At 43.4% G+C, this 19,941-nt stretch overlaps 1 protein-coding gene across 1 annotated transcript; it reads left to right on the plus strand.

Annotated features, from left to right (window-relative positions):
- Positions 1-1,490: 1,490 nt before the first annotated feature.
- Positions 1,491-7,197, plus strand: LOC143023609 (uncharacterized). The gene is made up of 3 exons (XM_076182196.1): positions 1,491-2,993; positions 3,121-6,837; positions 6,937-7,197. The coding sequence occupies exons 1-2, from the start codon at positions 1,491-1,493 to the stop codon at positions 6,826-6,828; spliced, it is 5,211 nt and encodes a 1,736-aa protein (XP_076038311.1). The 3' UTR covers positions 6,829-6,837; positions 6,937-7,197.
- Positions 7,198-19,941: the final 12,744 nt, after the last annotated feature.

Here is a 19,941-nt window from a genome sequence, read left to right on the forward strand (position 1 = left end):
ATTAAGTGATATTGTAATTCCGAGTGCAGTGGTAAAAGTATAGTGTAGTGAAGTGTCTTTTTTCTTTCCTTTCTCTTTTTTTGTGTGAAGTGTTCGGTGTGAAATAACTTCCGATATTAAGTGCGGTGCTAAAAGTATAGTGCAGTGAAGTGTTCTGTGTAAAATCAAATACGGTGTTGGAAGTATAGTTACTATACTTCCGATATTAAGTGCAACTTCGTCTAGACATCCGGCCACCGTGGATCAGCGGTCGCTCAACGTCGTTTCGCTCGTCTGCGAAGTGCTCCGCCTCGTTGTGTAGTGGTTGAAATTAAGCGTGTGAATAATAGTGTTGTGATTAGAAGTATAATTATTATACTTCCGAGTGCGGTGCTAAAAGTATAGTGTAGTGAAGTGTCTCTGTGTGAAATGCAGTGCTAGAAGCACTGTAGTGTAGTGTAGGGTTCTTTCGTCTTTCGTGAAAGTGCAGTGACTAAGTACTTCCGAGTGCAGTGTTAAAAGTATAGTGTAGTAAAAAAGTGCAATTGAAGGGATTAAGTGATATTATAATTCCGAGTGCGGTGCTAAAAGTATAGAGTAGTGAAGTTTCTCTGTGTGAAATGCAGTGCTAGAAGCATTGTAGTGTAGTGTTCTTTCGTGAAAGTGCAGTGACTAAGTACTTCCGAGTGCAGTGTTAAAAGTATAGTAGTGTAAAAGTGCAATTGAAGGGATTAAGTGATATCATAATTCCGAGTGCGGTGCTAAAAGTATAGTGTAGTGTACTGTAGTTGTTTTTTTTTTTTTTTTTTTTTTTTTTTTTTTTTTTTTTCTCGTAAAAGTGCAGTGACTAAGTACGATATCAAGTGTTAAAAGTGTACGGTTTTAAACACGATGTAGTGTAGTGCTCTTTCCCCCCCCCCTTCCCTTCTTTCCCTTTTTTTTTTTTTTTTTTTTTTTTTTTTTTTTTTTTTTCTCTCTCCCCTTTCCCCCTTCCCTCTCATAACCCTCATCTCCCTACCTCCATACTACCTCCCCCTCCATTTTCCCTCTTCCTCCACCTTCACTCTACTCTTCTCCCTCCTGCCTACCTCCACTTCGCTCCTCCATCTCCTATTTTCTCCCGCTCACAACTTCCTCCTCCTCCATAACCCCTCCTGCTCATACCCTTTCTTCTCCTACTTCCTCACCATCTCCTCCACCCGTCCTCTCCTATCCCACATTCTCACTCTCCTCCCCTGTACCTAGTTGCTCTTCCATCCTTGCCCTTCGCCACTCACCCTTAAACTCCCTTCCTCCTTCCACTACACCTATCACTCTACTTCCCCCCCTTTACCACCCTCTCCCTCACGCTCACCCTTACTTCTTCCTTTCTCACTTCTCCACTATCCCTCCTCCCCTATCACTCCCTCCTTTTCCTCTCCCTCCTCCGCCTCCCCAATCACTACCCTTCCGCTTTCCCGCCTACACATCCTGTCTCGATCCCTCGTTTCCTGCTACCAGCAACAGCAAGAATGGATGAATCCACGCGCCTTTCAGAAACGGGCGATGACGGTGAAGGAGGCTGGGTGACTGCTGGCCAAAAGAGGAGTAAGAAGAAAGAGCGTGCTATTCGCTCTGGAGATGGTCAGGAGAGTCGGGAGCAAGCGGACGGGGCCAGGAGGGCATCGCTCCCTTTGGTCACCACAGGATACAAGATCCCAAAGTCTCCAGAAGGTTTCCAATCAGCCTATGCGCTTTCTCGAGAAATCGAGAAAGAGCATAGCAATTGGAGCATCACTTTTAAGTATCTGCCAACCGGAGAGATTCTCATCTCTCCTAAGGATGAGGCCGCCACTTCTGCCCTTGCCAACCTAACGGAGGTCAGTGGTAGGAGGGTAAACCTCCAGAGGGTGGAAGGAGCGGAAAAGGGAACGAAGATGGTGCTACAGGGCTGGTCAACAGTTAATACCCTGGACGCCGTCGAAGAGCATCCACAGGTGATCAGTGCAGAGAGATGCACCTGGAGGAAGGAGAACACCAGGCAGGTCGTGGTTACCCTCCGGGGGCCCGCACTGAGGGAACTGGACCTGGGCATGTGGGGCACGTTCCCACTACGCACCTTTGTGCCGGACCCCATGAGGTGTTTTCGCTGCCAGCAGTACGGGCACCACCAAAGGCACTGCAGACGCTCGTTTAAGTGCGGCATCTGTAGTGGCCCACATACCACCGACACGTGCATTTCAAAGCACAAGAAAAACGAGGAGACGACTGCTAAGTGCCCCAACTGCGGCAAAACACATCATGCTTGGAGCCTTGCCTGCGGTGTCCGCAGAGACGAGGCCAAGGCTGCAAGGGAGGTATACAAGGCCAGAGAGGACTACGTTCCAGCCCCGCCCCGTTCCTCGGTGTGGAAACACCCTCGGCAACCGAGGGAGCCACGCCAGCAGCCTCCAACACCGTCGCCTGCGCTAACGGAGGCAGAGTTCCCTGGGCTCCCTCAGCGGCCCCAGTTCCATAACGGAACCAAGAACCACAGCCCCCCAGCAGAACCTCCTGTCCAGAGGGAGCAGCAGCCGGCGCAAGCCCTTCCGCGGCTACTCACCTTCCAGGATGACGAACTGATGCAGTTCGTCATGGTCGCCGCGGCTGCGCTGGCCCGCCACCTGGGGAGCTCGGAAGACCAGGTCAGGGAAGCTGCGAGCTTCCTCAAGGACATGGCGCAGGCGATGGTCTCCATCAAAAAGTGCTCACCTGCCACCAAGCCCTCCATGTCTCCGTCCGCTGCACCAGGTACCACCCAGGTGACCGAAAGCTCTCCAACGATCCCATCTCCTGCGCAGCCTCCCGCAGTGCCCTCGACCAGTGTCCGAACACCCGAGGAGGATCCAGCGCCCTCCCCAGTACGCGCAGAGCCGCCAACGTCTGACGAGCCGGCCCGAAAAGGCAAAGCAGGAGCCGCGGTCAAGGCTACACTGCCTGAGGGCCCAGTTCGAGTTCCGCGGTACCAGACGAGGCGAGAGGTTACCCTCTCTAAGGCAGGTGGCGCAGCGTTTGTGGCTGGATTCCCTGACGTACCTAGGGGAAACGAAGGGGCGGATACGGACACTGATGGTAGCAGCGAGGGCTCTTCTTCTTCACCGTCAAGCCCGTCATCGTCATCAGAAGACAACGAGCACCATGGATAGTGTGTCCACAGTGCGCTCGACCACCCAGACTGTTCGCTTCCTCCAATGGAATATCCTTGGATTCAGAGCGAAACAGTCACTTCTGCAAGCCATCATACGGCAGGAGGAAAAACAGGTCATCCTCTTGCAAGAGACCCTGGTGGGAGAGGAAGAGATCAGGATCTCTGGATACCACGTGTTCGTGTCGCCCCAAACGGACACAAGCAGAGGTTGTATGACCCTTGTCCATGCGTCCATCCCATGTTCAAGAGTAGACCCACCAATAGAGTGTGGGGAAGATGTGGAGGTGCTCGCAGTTCGACTGCACTTCCCCCATGAAACGATCCATGTGTATAACATTTACAAGGCCCCTGTGCGTGGACACTTGGACCTGGGGGAAGTATGCACCGTCGCGGAGGACGAGCAGTACATCATCGCAGGTGACTTTAATGCGCACCACCCCATTCTTCACTCTGTGTCGCCTACAAACTCGTCCGGGCGACACATTGATGAAATCCTGAACACCAGCCCGGGTGTGGTCCTACTGAACGACGGGTCGCCGACGCATGTACGACATGGCAGGCTCGATCTCTCATTTGTCTCCTCCTCATTGCTGCATCGGATGTCGTGGAGCATCAACGACACGGCTACGAGTGATCATTTTGGAATAGACATGTCGCTCACCGTAGCCCCGCCACCCCCAGTGGTCCAGAGAATAGGAAGGTGGAACCCGCGCAAGGCCAATTGGACGTTGTTCAAGGACAGAGTGGCTCGCGAGGTCGTCACCGACGCTCTGACCATGGGTGAGTTGGACGATGCGGAGGCCTCACTGGTCTCTGCTATTCATGCAGCGGCAGAGGAGGCAATACCTAAGAAGGGCCTCAACAGGAGGAGACATCGAGATGGTTGGTACTACAACCAAGAGATCAAGGATGCCAACCACAGGGTCAACCGTCTACGAAAGATCCTGCGTAGACACCACAACCCTGCTAACCTGGCCAACCTCCGGAGTGCCGTCGAAGAGGCCAAGGAGACAGCTCGACGTGTGCGTAGCGAGAAGTGGCTAGAATGGTGCCAAAGCTTTAGTGAGTCCACCACGCTAAAGGAACTTTGGGGGAAACTCCACATAGCGACCAGCCGTACCCCACCACGGCGCGCTCCCCGTGCACCACAGTGCGAGGCAGAAAATCTGGCGCAAGAATTTGCCAGACGCACGCACACAGCCACGCTACCCGTCGAGCTGCAACAGAGGCAGGCCATGCTCCGTGAACCAAGAGAGACCAGGATACAAGCTGCCATGGGGTCTCCGGGTGACACGGACACGCCATTCACCATCCATGAGCTGCAAGCCTCACGTAAGAGATCCTCCGACACTGCTCCAGGGAGCGACCTAGTGACGTACTCCATGGTTGCACACCTGGGGGATGCTGGAGAAGAAGCACTCCTCCAGGTGGTAAACAGCAGTTGGTCCTGTGGAAGACTTCCGTCCAACTGGAAGAGGGCCGACATCGTGCCTATCCCCAAGCCCAGGGAGCCCGGAAAGTATCGTCCTATCTCCCTGACGAGCTGCCTGGGGAAGACCATGGAAAAGATGGTTCTCCAAAGACTTTTGTGGAAACTGGGACCACCACAAGAGAACCTCTATGGCTTCACCAAAGGGGTGGGCACGGCTCAATGCATTACAACGCTTCTGAGCCATGTGGAGCAACGTCACGCCATGGTCGTCTTCTTTGACCTGGAGAAGGCATTCGAGCTTGCCAGTCCCGCTGCAATTCTGGACAGTCTGGCTGCCAGAGGAGTACAGGGGAAACTGTTACAGTGGATAGCGGACTACCTCTCCAATAGAACTGCCAGAGTCCGTCTACAGGGAGTGGAGTCCTGCTATCACCCCCTGGAAAATGGTACACCCCAGGGTGGGGTTCTCAGTCCCACCCTGTTTAACGTGCTGATGAGTGCATTAATAGCCATCCCTCTACCCACAGGATGCCGCCTCCTATCATACGCAGACGATGTCGCGCTGGTGGTGGCAGGCAGAAGGACCAAGGCCAGAAGGACGCAAATGTGCCTCGACCGCATTTCCTCCAAATGCGAAGAGCTTGGCCTCAAGATCTCGCCACCAAAGACCAAAGCCATGTGTTTTGGCACTAGCGTGACACCGAGGGACAGGCTTCTGCTGCAGGGACATGAGGTGGAGTGGGTCAGCACGCACATGTACCTAGGTGTCTGGCTCGACTCCAGGCTGTCCTTCCGGACTGAAGTGGCATACATCCGGGGAAGGGTCCTCAGCCGGATTAACGTTTTGAAGTCCTTGGCGACCAGAGAGGCAGGTGCCAACTGCGCTGTCCTCCGGACATTCTACGTCAGCGCAATTCGACCGGTGATAGACTATGCCAGCAGTGCTCTGGCTGGTCTATCCGCAACACGGTTGGCTGACTTGGAGACAGTACAGAACCAGGCGCTGCGCGTAATATTGGGCGCGCCGCGCTGGACTCTGGTCGCCAATATGCAGCAAGAGGCGGGACTGGTGCCTATCAGTGTGAGGATCTCAGGATTGGTGGTAGCCTTCGCCATAAGAGTCATTCAGAGAGAACATGACTCGTTCCTGCGGCGAAGGCTAATCAGCGCCCTCCAGCAAGATCCGGATCTCTTCCCGCAGAAGAGGTGGTCAGCGAGGGTTGCACACCGCATAAGGGACCTTCACCTGCATGACCTTATCCTTCAGAAGAGGAGGGATGTGCCGGTGGAAGGTTATGTGCAGTCTCCCCCCTGGGAGAATCCACCGGCCAGAATCAGTGTGATGGCGTCACGACGCGGTACGCCGCTGCCGCGCCTGCGGGCGGATGCGGAGGCCACAATGAGATCTGTCGCCCAGGAAAACTGCGTCGTCTATTTTACAGACGGCTCCGTGGATCCCGTACACAACGTGGCAGGTGCAGCGTTTGTCACGAAGGACGAGGAACAGGGAGTAAGGGTGTTGGGCACTCGCTGCTCGACGCAAGCAGAGGGTGTTGCAGTGGGTCTAGCATTGACCCATGCTCTCAACACCCACCAACGTAATGTAGTTGTGCACACAGATAGTTTAGCTCTGTTGCAATTAATATCCAAAAATTATCACACTGACCAGAAAAAACTAATGACCTCACTGTTGTTTCAGCTCAAGGCCCTCCGTCAGCAAGGGAGATCAGTCGTCCTCAACTGGGTGCCGGGACACATCGGCATCCAGGGAAATGAAGCGGCAGACAGGGTGGCCAGAAGAGCGGCCACAGGGGACATGGAAGGCGGAATCGGTGTCCTCCCGAGCCGAACTGAGATCTTGGCCATTGCAACGAGAGCGATGGCCAAGAGGGAACTACAAAGCCATAGGAACCTAACAGCCCAGAGGCCGTCAGCACGCTGGTATCAAGTTGCCACAGCGTATGAGCGACTGACCCCTGGAGTCCGTCTCTCCAGGATAGAGGAAGTCACCCTTCATCGACTCCGTCTCGGGTATCGATGCTTCTCGGAGGTGACGGGACAGCCGGAGGCCTGCATCCACTGTGGAGAGGCCGGCGCAAACGGGCTAGATCATTATGTGGCCCTTTGCCCGGCGACCAGATTTCTACGTGCGGGCCCCAGGACCTCGGCTGGGGGACTCATCCGTCGACTGACGGTGTCCCTTAACTCGTATCGGCTGGGACGCCTCCTTCAAGTGCCGCCCCCCAGATGATACGGATGGGTTCTGTTCGACTGTACTCTCTTGCTGATTTTTGACTTTTTTGACTTATGACACATTTTAATTTAAGCCAAGGACTAATGCTTTCTTCTCTTCACCTAGGTAACTGCGCATGATGCCTTAGACTGGACCGGATGGGACGCGACGGGTGCAGGAACCACGTCGGCTGGACCGGATGGGACGCGACGGACTCATAGGACACTAACCACGTCGGCTAGATCGTGGAGACCGTACAGCGCAACATATATTGACATATTTTAACAAATGTACATGTAACTTATTGTAAAAGGCATACTTGTATGCCTTCTAGGAATATGGGTAGAGACCCAAACAAGATGTATTTCTTGTAAATCAATAAATCTAATCTAAAACTGTATACACCACTCCCACCCTCGAACACCCTCCATCACCCGATAAGCAAGCTACAAGTTTATACTCCACACCAGCCCTCAAACACCCTCCAGTTACTCAAAATACCAACATTCACGAACAAACTTCTCAGACTTAGTGAGCAGCCATAGTTGGCATGAGCGATCAGGGGGGAGCGAGAACCCAATCCACGCGTCTGATTGGTCAATTGTCTCCCTCCGCCGGCCGCACTGAGCCGCTACCTGTCACTAAACATACTAACATTATTCACGTATAATAACTAACACGAACGAACGCAAACTAGAAATATATACATACACAACATGGAAGTCCTCCAAGTAGACACAAAACAAAATCACTACTAATTTAATTCCATCAAATCACTCTGCGTGATGGATAGGAGTATATATGGAGGTACCTACCTACATATATGCGCCTGCCCTTCATGACAGGTGTGACTCCAAAAGTCCGGTTATTAGAAGAACATACAACTCCTCCTACACGGTGTAAATCACAATACACAGTCACTGAATAACACTGTAAGTTGGTATCCCAACACTCTTTTAACCTCTCACTTCCTTCCTTACTTCTAACTTTCTCCTTCTCCTCCTCCCCCCCTCCGCCCATCGGGCTCCCCTCCTTCCTTACCCCCAAATTACCGTCCTAGGCACACCTTTTCGTTGGCTGAGCGACGCGTAACTTTATCTCTCCCATATTGCTTTTGCTCTAGTACCGTGGCGTCACCACGTAATCTATATTCTCATGACTTGGTTTTCGGTGGAGGAATTAATTGTCAATTGATTGATTTTGTTGTTGTAAAGTTCTTATATTTGTTTTGTTGGCTTTTTGTTATACATTAAATTAGTTATCTTTGTTAACTTCCGTTTGGATTTGCCTTACCCACATCAAGGCCACTAAGTACGAATCCCTCCTAGACATATTTCCTTATATCCTTGCGGAAGGCATAACAATATATGTATATATATTTATATATATATATATATATATATATATATATATATATATACATATATATATAACTAAAAAGTAATGTCGTAACACATTCGTAAAATTCAACATGAACCGACTGTGTTGGATAAGAAGAAATGAAATAAATGATATCCATATATTTCGATCACGGACTGACATTTCGTAATTTCTACCACAGAAAGACATAAACTTTGTTTTTAGTTTTCCCAATAATTTGTCTAAGAAAATAGTTAATGTACATCAAAGACCTAGAGAAGAAATACATCAAGGTGTTTATAAACTTCCATGCTCGGATTGTAATAATGTATATTAGGGACAAACAGGTAGAGATCTACACACCAGGATAAAAGAACACAAAAATTCAGTCAAATATGCACAACAAAATTCCGCTGTCTTCCAACACGTAGACAAGGAAGGCCATCGTATGGATTGGAACGAGGCAAAAAATTTTTTTAATTCAAAGTACAGTTTTAAAAGGAAAATAATAGAATCATCCTTGATAAACAAATTTCCTAATTTTGATATTTCAAATGGACAATGGTCACCAGACTGCATTACTACCTGGGCAGTCAATAAATTATTACCATCTTTGGTGAAGGCGGGTGACTTGCCCCGCAAAGCATTAGACGCTACCTGAGTCCTATCCATGTTTCTTCTTTTACTGTTTATAAGACATGCCTTTTGCTCCACTACTCTGTATTCCACTGAAGAGGGTCACAGTCCGTGATCGAAATATATGGATATCATCTATTTCATTTCTTCTTATCCACCACAGTGGGTTCTTATTGAATATATATATATACATATACATATATATATATATATATATACATATATATATATGTATATATATATATACATATATTTTCTATTAAAAATCACTGCATACTCTGCGTTGGTGATCTTCTTCTTAAGACTTTCTATTTTCCTCAGTATTTTCTTCTCTGAAGCAGGGAGAGAAAATATCACCTTTCGGACTACCCGCTCTCGGATCAGCAAAAGGAATTTCTTAACTTAGGTTTAAAATGTAATTATATGCCCCAGTTTAAGAAAGCAGAGAAAATAGCCGAGTTGGAGCTTCTATACAAAAATCTATGTGAACTCCATCAAAAAGGTAAGATTAATATGAACCCTGACGTTAAAGAACTTTTACAAGCTGAAAGTACTAAACGCAGAGGTTATGGTAAGAGTGCTTTGCTCACAGCTGAGCTGCGTTTAGCAGCAAAAGAACTCCGGGAAAATAAGGATATTGTAATACGTAGGGCAGACAAATCAGACCTTTTTGTTATTCTTAACCGTTCTGATTATATTGAAAAAGTTGAGAGCATCTTGCAAGACACATCCAAATTTGTACGTGTCAACCGAAATCCAATAGATGACATTCGTAAGAGAGTTACAAAATTAATTGCTACTTCCAACGCTTTGATTGATGGTGTTAAATTTGCCCCACTACAAGGTCACTACGAACCGGGATATTTCTATGGAAATGTCAAAACCCACAAACCTGGACACAAGTTGAGACCTATCATCTCACAAATACCCACACCTACATACCATTTAGCAAAACAACTAAATGAACTGATCACCCCATACATCCCCACCTTCCACACTCTCCGCTCTACGGATGAATTTGTTGAATTTCTTAAAAATTCTAACCCCCACGGAATGTTTGCATCTCTGGATGTGGAAAGTCTCTATACGAATGTCCCTGTAGAAGAGACAATTGAGATAATTTTACATGACGTTTTCCACCATGTCAGTTTGCCCCCTCCAAAAATCCCTCGTCACGTCTTGCAGAAAATGTTACAGATATGTACCCAAGAAGTACCTTTTAGATGCCCATCAGGCAGAATTTATCGCCAGTTAGATGGTGTTAGTATGGGAAGTCCTCTAGGAGTCTTATTTGCACAGGCTTATATGTGCCATATCGAAAATCACGTCCTTGATACTTTAAACGTTAAACCTAAATTGTATCTAAGATATATAGATGACATTTTTGTAGATGTAGAAGGAGAGAAACACCTTGATGACATAAAAAACAAAATGGAAGAACATTCTTGTCTACGCTTTACGGTGGAAAGGAGCGTCAACAATAAAATTCCTTTTCTAGACGTTTGGGTTGATGGTACAAAAGGCATTTTCACTACAACTGTCTATAGAAAACCAACGAATTCTGGAAGATGTCTAAACGGTTCTAGTGAATGTCCCTCTAAATATAAGATGAGCGTAATACGTGCCTATGTCACAAGAGCCTTTAAAATTTGTTCCAGTTGGCAACTACTACACCAAGAACTTGTTAGAGTCAAGCAAATTTTAACAAACAATGGCTTTGCAATGAGGGACATCGATAAGGAAATTAAAAGTAATATGGAGAAAGCCAACACCAAGAATAAAGAGTTAGAGAATCAGAAAAATAATATAAACATTTATTATCAAAATACAATGTCATCAGCGTACAAAAAAGATGAAAAGGCTCTAAAAGACCTAATCCACAGAAATTGTAAGCCTAGAAAAGAAGAGGACAAAATAAACCTTATAATCTTTTACCGTAACCCTAGAACATCATCGCTGGTGATGAAAAATAACATGACAGCCACCACGGATAAACTCAAGAAAAATAATGTGGTATACAAATACTCTTGTGATTTATACAAAGACGGTGTGCTTTGCCAAGAAGAGTATATAGGCCATACCACACAAACTTTAACTCAGAGGCTCACACAACATATGCAAAATGGCGCGATAAAAACCCACGTGACAAAATCCCACAATACCTGCATTACACGGGACCAGCTAAATAAAAGCACCTCAATTTTGGTCAAGGATACTAACAGAAAGAAACTAAAATGTTTAGAGGCTGTTTTTATTAGAAACCATATGCCTTTAATAAATATACAGCAAAATATGTGCGGTACTTTAGAACTCTTCGGAGCATCCCGCGTCACCAACAGAACATGACGCGTGTTACCAATTGACCTCTCCTTTATGTCTCTGTTTCTGTTTTTTTTTCTGTATTTATATTCTTGTTAATAATTTCTTCAATAAATTTACCAGAAGATGCCTAAGGTATAGGCGAAACGTCGTTAAATGTTATTTTTTATTTCCAAACATGGACTCGTTCGGAAATGTGATATTTTCTCTCCCTGCTTCAGAGAAGAAAATACTGAGGAAAATAGAAAGTCTTAAGAAGAATATACATATATATATATATATATATAAGATAAAATAGGACAGTTGTGAACAAACTGCTGAATTCTAGGGGCTCATTATTTTTGCTTTCAATAGATAAATGGATAGAATATAATTCTTACACAATTATTGATAGAGAATTTTACTGGAATCCTTTTTCGATCACCCCTGTGGGATACTGAGGCACTAATCTAAGAACAACTGCTCTACAGAGAACAGCATTGTATCATGTTGTTTGTGTTCGATTTGACACCATCTCTTCTCCTTCGTCATCTACATTGAGCTTCTGATCGCTCTACATTTATTTTTACATTTTCCGTTCTTCAGAGATCCTCCTTACTTCACGTAATATGCCGATTTCTGTCTCCCTCTTTCTACACACAAAACTAAATTACCTTTTACAAAATAAAAGAAACAATTTTCTTATTAATCAAGTATACATGAATGCATACATGTACGCATGTAAACATATGTGCATGTGTGCATTTATGCAAGTATGCATGTATAAATATATGCATGTATGCGCATATATATATATGTACGCATGTATACATGTACATATGCATTAATCTATGCATGTATACATACTGTATATGGATGTATGGATATATGTATGCATATATATATACATGATTGTATGTACTATCACCTGGACCTAGTGATAAATAAAAATCAAGGAAATAATAATTGATAACAAATAGATAAACAAATAATATAAGATAAATGACAGACATTACAGGATTTTGCTTAGGTGTTTATCCAAACGAATCTTAAAGCTTCGAACTGAACTACATTGCACTGCCTCTGCAGCAGCAAGTCTATTCCATTCATTAAGCACACGGCTGGCGAAGCTGTTTCTACTCACTTCCAAATAAAATTTATTTCTTGACAGTTTGAGACCATTATTTCTTGTCGGATTCTCATTCAGTGTGAAAATTTGGTCACTTTTGATGTTGTCAATTCCCTTTAGAATTTTAAAGACCTGTATCAAGTCACCTCCGAGTCTACGCTTTTTTAGAGAAAACAGATTCATATCTTATTTGATTTTTATATGATTTACTTTTTATATTTGGAAGCAGTTTTGTGGCTCGCCGTTGTATTTTTTCTTATCTGTCAATGTCTTTAATGAGATTTGGTGACCATACGAAAACAGCATGTTTCAAATGTGGACGAAATAACGATTTATATAGCTTGTTAATGAGAGATGGACTTTCGAAATCAAAAGATCGCGCAATCAGTCCTAGAATCTTGTTTGCTTTCTCAGAGGCTGAAATACACTGTTTAGATGATTTGAGATCGTTACTGATAATTACGCCGAGATCCTTTTTCACTTTCCACTTTTGTTAACGAATTTCCAAATAACTTGTAATCGTACTTACTGTTATTTTCTCCTATGTGCATTACATTGCATTTACCTGTGTTAAATTTCATTTGCCACTTTTCAGACCATTGCTGTAATTTATCTAAATCTTCTTGAATATTTAACTGATTTAAGTGATCATTCACCATTCCGCACAATTTTGTATCATCAGCAAATTCGAAGACAAGAGATTTTAGTACGTTGTCTATATCATTTATATATACTATAAATAGAAGTGGTCCAAGAACGGAACCCTGAAAATCTCCACTCGTAACATTTTTCCATGTAGAAGTTTTGTCATTTAGACCAACTCTCTGTTTTCGATCATTGAACCAATTACTAGTCCAACTTAATAGACTACCACTTACTCCGTGTGAAGCTAATTTAGTAAGTAGTCTTTCATGGGGGACGGTATCAAAAGCTTTTGCAAAGTCTAGATATATCAAATCTATATTGTTTTTTTTTTCATAATTCGAGATGACTGTGTTGTAGAATTCGAGTAAGTTAGTCACGTAAGAATGTTTCCGTCTGAATCCATGCTGGCTATCATATGTCAAACTGTTACTTTCTAAATGATGTTCGATAGAATCTCTGATGATAGTTTCCATAATTTTTCGTACGATTGAAGTCAAACTTATAGGCCTGTGTTTATCTGGTTTCTTTTTGTCACCTTTTTTGAATATGGGAATTACGTTAGCTAGCTTCCATTCTCTTGGGAAATCTCCGGATATGATGGATTTCTTGAAAATAATTTCTAATGGAACAACAATCTAATTTTTCATTTCCTTTAAGATACTTAGATGCCAACGGTCAGACCCTGGTGTTTTATTAACTTTGAGTTTCTGTATACACCTTTTAATTTTTTCTTTTGTTATATTTACCCTTTTGTTAAATTTACCATAATTGGTATATGAGATTCTCATTTACCAAGGTATTGTTCATCCTTGAAGCATATACAACCGCGCATGGCTCAGGTACCGAGGATTTTGTAATTTCCACGTTTTTTTGATAGTTTAACAACTCCTTTCACGACAATCGCGCATATATATTTCTATATATATATTTTTCATATATAGCGGGAATTTCATTTCATCAAGGTAAGGCATAAACCTTGGACACAACCGCATATATCCCTTTTAAAATTAATTTCGCTTTTCTGGTGGGACTTACAATTTCATCAAGGAAGGTATAACCTTGGTCTCGACCACATATATCCTTTTTCAAAATTCAGTTTATTTTTCTGGCGGGACTTACATTTCATCAAGGAAGATATAACCTTAGACACGACCGCGCATGCCCTTTTTAAAATTCATTTCATAGCTGGACTTTCAATTTTTCGTAGCTCCGTTTTTCCTAGGTAAACGTATAACCTGAGATATCATTTTTTCGTAGCTCCTTTTTTCCTAGGTAAAGGTACAACCTGAAACATCGTTTTTTCGTAGCTACTTTTTTCCTAGGTAAAGGTATGACCTAGACACGACCGCGCTTTTTGTACCTCCTTTTTTTCCTAGGAAAAGGTATAACCTGAGACATCGGTTCACAAAAATAAGTTTCCAAAATATTTTCCGATTCTTTTTCCAATTTTAGATCACGAGATATATGTTTTCAAACCGAGGAATTTTTCCTCCTCTTTGTACTTTTCAACCGAGAGGGAAACGACTTCCTTCGTGATTTCATAAATCTCCTTTAATTGCCATTGAACCTTGGCCTCAATGGTTTATGTTTTTTGCCCGCTAATACATTCATAGCTCGCTAATACATTCATTACCCCGCTAAAACACATTCAGTAGCCCGCTCATATATTTGATAGATCATTCAATTGCCCGCAAATAATTCCATAGAAAGGGAATCGACATCCTCATTGGTTCCTTACGCCCGTAAATTCTTTCGATTTTTTCTTTCGGTTTGTTTCGTTATTTTTGTAGACTTATTCCGATATTGCTGCTTAAAAACGTAAGGATATAGATATCCTCATATGTTTCAAAGTTGCCCGTTTATATCAGATATCCTCGTAGATTTCATTCAATGTTGCCCGTTTATAAGATATCCTCGTAGGTTTTATTCAATGTTGCCCGTTTGTAATAGATATGGTTTTATTCAATAGTGCTCGTTTATAAATTAATATCTTTATAGGTTTTATTCAATGTTGCCTGTTTATAATTTTCGAAACCTTGAGGGAATCGCCAAAAAATTCTTATGTCAAATTTGTTGGACACCCTGTTTATTAGGGGAGTAGACCTTCTTCACGTCACTAATCACACTTTTTTAAATACATATATATGTATATATCACATATGTCACAAATATCTCACATATGCTCATAAATATTTCATACATGCTCATAAACAATGTCTTCCTCTCACGAGTGTATTGTTTAGCAATGTATTTGTGGTTAATGTATACAGGGAAATTTAATCTTTAATATAAACAGGGAACTTTATCGTTGATGTATACTAGGAACAAAATCATTAATGTATACAGGAAACTTAATCGTTAATGTATACAGGGAACTTTAATCCCACCGCGGCGCCACCAATGTCGTGCTCCTTGTTTACGAATAAATATGAATAAGTATAAGTAAATGGTAGCTGTGGCCAAGACAACTAGAATAACAAGGAACACGAACAAACGTATGTCCTACAAGAAACTATCACTTCACATTTGGTGGTGAATGAGACTAATGTTTCTCAAATATGTGACTTTTATTATTGTGATATTATTACTTGAAAGTCAAAATAGATGACTGATGTGTACAGGTGTGCGGGTGTGGGAGGATGGACTATGTTTTAATTGGTACAGACCTTTCTCTGGTTTGCGAGGATGCTTCAAGGTTCATGATACACTACTCGAGTCACGAATAGACTATTTAACGTTGTTATGAATAAATTGAAATTCCATATAAGACTGAAATTGACACTGGGTTAATTTCTTAAGAGAGAAGACTGAAGACTGAAATCTACACTATTGCTAGCTATAAGGAAACCTCTGGATGCTATAGGCTCCCCCTACAACTTATGATGATTGATTTAGATTCTCTGTGTATACCACAAATGACCAATGGGAACACATGCCTTTTTCGTAAACATCCCATCACGTGTCTATTTCAGAAATGCAACTTCAGCAGAACAGCATATAGCTCGAGAGTGTTTTTATGGCTCGAGAAGGGCACAGCGAGCGATGCGTCATACCCAGCTGGCGATTCGATGATGAAAACTAGTATCGACTAGTATCACTGTCTAGTATCAACCTCTAGTAGCAATTAGTGGTGATGGTGTTGGTGGTGCCGTCAAACCAATCACCACATGCATGTTTGTATGTATGTATGTATGTATGTATGTATGTATGTATGTATGTATATATGTATGTATGTATGTATGTATATATGTATGTATGTATGTATGTATGTATGTATGTACATATGTATGTATATATATATATATATATATATATATATATATTGTTACAAACCTCTCTAAAGTACCAAAGGTTCACCGGCCTTGTGAATGTCTGAGGTTTGTAACATCAAGAGAACCCTTAGACCCTATGTCTATTACTGGGTTCAAACGGTCAAGAAAACTGAATAAGGTCGCCACCCGGTCGGACACCGGGGAAAGAAATCAAACTATCTTAACTTAAAAGAAATATAATTAAATAAATCTATAAGTATGAAAGTTAATACAAGTAAGATGACATGAAAATAATACAACAAATAAGACACGAATACAATTAAACAAACATGATTTTACATAATACATATGAATTCTGATCATACATTGATCATTACACAAAAGACTCTAGTTCGATAGTTTTAATGGGATTGAACAGATGTAAGACCGGCTCACAGATCACTAAACAGTTTCGAAATATTACGCTAATCCTAAGCCCCAATGCTACCACACTCCGCGCTCACTTAGATGGGGCACTACAAAGCTAAGTCCTAGTGGATCTGGCTTACTGCTATACCAAGGGAAAAAAGTACTAACCTCAAGGCAGTCATTTTGAATCTGACCCGTGTAATAGGTCTAAGCAGGGTCTGGACAATCGTATAGACTCGTTCACCGTTGCGTGACGAGGCAATACGCTCGTAGCTCATTGGATACTACAAGGGGGGGGGGATTTACCTAGCCTGACGAGCCTACATTGTTTATGCGGGAAATACAAATGAAATATTTTTACGTCACGGCCTGTGACGTAACAGAGACGCATGCGCAATGGACACTTGAACAATCAACATATTACAAAAAAGAAAACAATCAATACTATTATAAACTAATACCATAGTTACATTAATAAATACATACAATACATAGTAAACAAAATACCTCACGGTGACACATATTTGGTCATAACCAAAGCAGCACAATACGAACACACTTAACATGACATAACATTTCCTCGAAACAACAATAACAATTACATACTTGGGAAGTATACATCACAGATGTAACACCTATCCACAAAAAAAAAAAAAAAATCTTGACGAGAATTTTTTTTCTTTACTTTCGGCAGATATGTGCTTTGATCTTGAAAGACAGTCTGCTATCACATTGTCCCTCCCGGAAATACGTTTTACATCTAGATTATATTCTTGTAAAAATAGACTCCACCTAGTTAAGCGGAGGTTCTTCTCTTTGAACTTTTGAATATATTTTAAGGGATGGTGGTCAGTGAACACAGTTATATTTGCGCCAACAGGTATATATACGGCAAAATGTTTCAAAGCCAAAATAATGGATAATAATTCCTTTTCAATTGTGGAATACTTTTTCTGAGCCACATTCAGTTTTCTGCTGAAGTAACTCACAGGATGATCTACATTGTCTTTAGCTTGTAATAGTACGGCACCAACACCAATGTTGCTGGCGTCACAATACAGAGAAAATGGTTTCGAGAAGTCTGGGGCCTGCAACAATGGAGCTGTACACAAAAGGCTCTTCGCTTGAACAAAAGCTGTGTTGCAAGCCACAGTCCACTGGAGCTTGGCTCCTTTCTTTAGCAGGTCGGTTAAAGGAGCTATTAAGGAAGAGAAATTATAGATGAACATTCTATAAAAGGCAATGGTTCCTACAAAACTACGAATCTCCTTCTTGGTCTGAGGTACTGGAATTCTGAGAATGGCTTCCACTTTGGCCTGGGGCGGAGCCAATTCTCCCTGTCCGATCACATAACCAAGATAATGCACCTTGGCCTGAACAAATTCATACTTTGTTAGATTGAGCACCAAATTGGCAGACACTAACTTGTCAAAGAGTAAGGTTAGACGATCCAAATGATCCTGCCAAGTGTCACTATACACTACGACATCATCGAGGTAGGTTACACAACCAGGTATGTCCTCGGTAATTTTATTCATTAACCGTTGGAACGTGGCAGGGGCGTTGGTCATACCAAAGGGCATAACCTTACATTAGTAAGTCTTTTCCAATGCGGCGAAACAGGAGATAGACTGGGCACGGGGTGTCATGGGCACTTGCCAATATCCACGGAGCAGATCTAATTTAGTTATGAAATGTGCCCCTCCCACTCTATCTATACACTTTTCTAACCTAGGTAAGGGGTACGAGTCCCTTTTGGTCACTGCATTCACGCGTCGGAAATCGACACAAAACCGCTGGGTACCATCTGCTTTCGGAACTAAGATCACTGGCGAGCTCCATTCACTTTGTGCTGGCGTAATTAAACCGTGGGCCAGTATATAGTCTATTTCCTTCCTGATTATGGCTGCTCGTTGCGGGTTGACACGATACGGTGCCTGCTTAATAGGCTTCGCGTCTCCTACATCAACCTCATGCAGAATTAGGCCAGTTTTTCCAGGAGTATCTCGAAAGACCTCCTGATACTTACTTAATAAGGCAGTTAAGTCCTCCCGTTGTGCGGCCGTGAAGTGGTCCAGCTTATCCACTACCTGGGGCCACCCTCCTGCATTCTCCTTCCACGGCATCTCTAAGGTGGGGGAAATAGTGTCCTTGTCTACTTCATGCATGAGAGAAACCGTACAAACACTCGCGACAGTTTCACCCACCGGGTTCTGTTCCCTTTTTCGATACAACTTTAACATATTTATATGGCATAATTGTTGACTCCGTCTCCGATCTGGAGTGGCAACAATATAGTTTAGTTCCCCTACTCGTTTCACTACCTCATAGGGTCCACTGAACTTTGCCCTTAAGGGGTTTCCTTGAAAAGGCAGCAGGGCCAACACACTATCACCGGGATTAAATTCCCGTATTTTGGCATTTCTGTCATAATGTCGTTTAATTCTTTCCTGAGCACTCATTAAATTTTCTCTGGCCATTTCCCAACACGCGGCCAACTTACCTTTCATGTCAGTCACCGACTTCGACCATGTCCTTAGAGGCAGAACTATGCCCTTTCAATAAACATTCTTTCAGGACTTTAAGAGGTCCTCGAACCTCGTGCCCGAAAACTAATGCAAAAGGCGAGAGGCCCAACGATTCGTTAGGTACCTCACGCACTGTAAACAACAGGTATGGTAAGGCTTGGTCCCACCCCGTATTATTTCCTAAGCACCATTTCCTCAACATTGTTTTTAACGTTTGATGGTACCGTTCAAGGGCACCTTGACTCTGAGGATGGTAAGCACTTGACGTTACTTTCGTTATCCCCAGTGCTCCCAAACTCTGCACAACCTCTCTAGATAAAAACGACCCCTGGTCTGTCTGTAACTCGCGAGGTAGTCCCCACTTCGTAAAGAAGCTAATCAGCTCATGCAATACCACTTTGGCGCGCACTTTACGTAGTGGTATCGCCTCGGGGTATCTAGAAAATGTATCCATCAAAGTGAGAATATACTCATCTCCCCTAGCAGTCTTAGGTAACGGTCCCACTATATCCACGATAACCTTAGCAAAGGGTTCCTCTCCTACAGGGATTGGTTTTAAAGGGTCTACAGGTACAGGTTGGTTTGGTTTTCCTACCAACTGACAAGTGTGGCAAGTACGACAGTGCTGTGCCACATCCCTTCTAATTCCTGGCCAATAGAGATGTTGTCAGATACGGTCTAAAGTTTTGCGTACACCTAAATGTCCAGAAAGGGGACTATCATGCCCTAGCCGCAAAACTTCTTTCCGGTAGACCCTTGGCAACATGACTTGTGTCTCTCGGACCACACTGCATCATCAGTGGGGCAGGTACTTTCCACCCATCGGCGGAATAGTACTCCAAGTAATACTCCTCCG

This window comes from Oratosquilla oratoria, unplaced genomic scaffold, assembly GCF_046742065.1.
Source record: "Oratosquilla oratoria isolate Oo_2021 unplaced genomic scaffold, ASM4674206v1 SCAFFOLD52, whole genome shotgun sequence".
Classification (NCBI taxonomy): domain Eukaryota; kingdom Metazoa; phylum Arthropoda; class Malacostraca; order Stomatopoda; family Squillidae; genus Oratosquilla; species Oratosquilla oratoria.

Bases quoted from the DNA above. Each gene is read 5' to 3' on its own strand.
- LOC143023609 (XM_076182196.1), top strand. From the start codon at position 1,491: ATGGATGAATCCACGCGCCTTTCAGAAACGGGCGATGACGGTGAAGGA. The intron at 2,994-3,120 runs GCAGGTGGCGCA...CATCGTCATCAG, and splicing joins GAGAGGTTACCCTCTCTAAG to AAGACAACGAGCACCATGGA.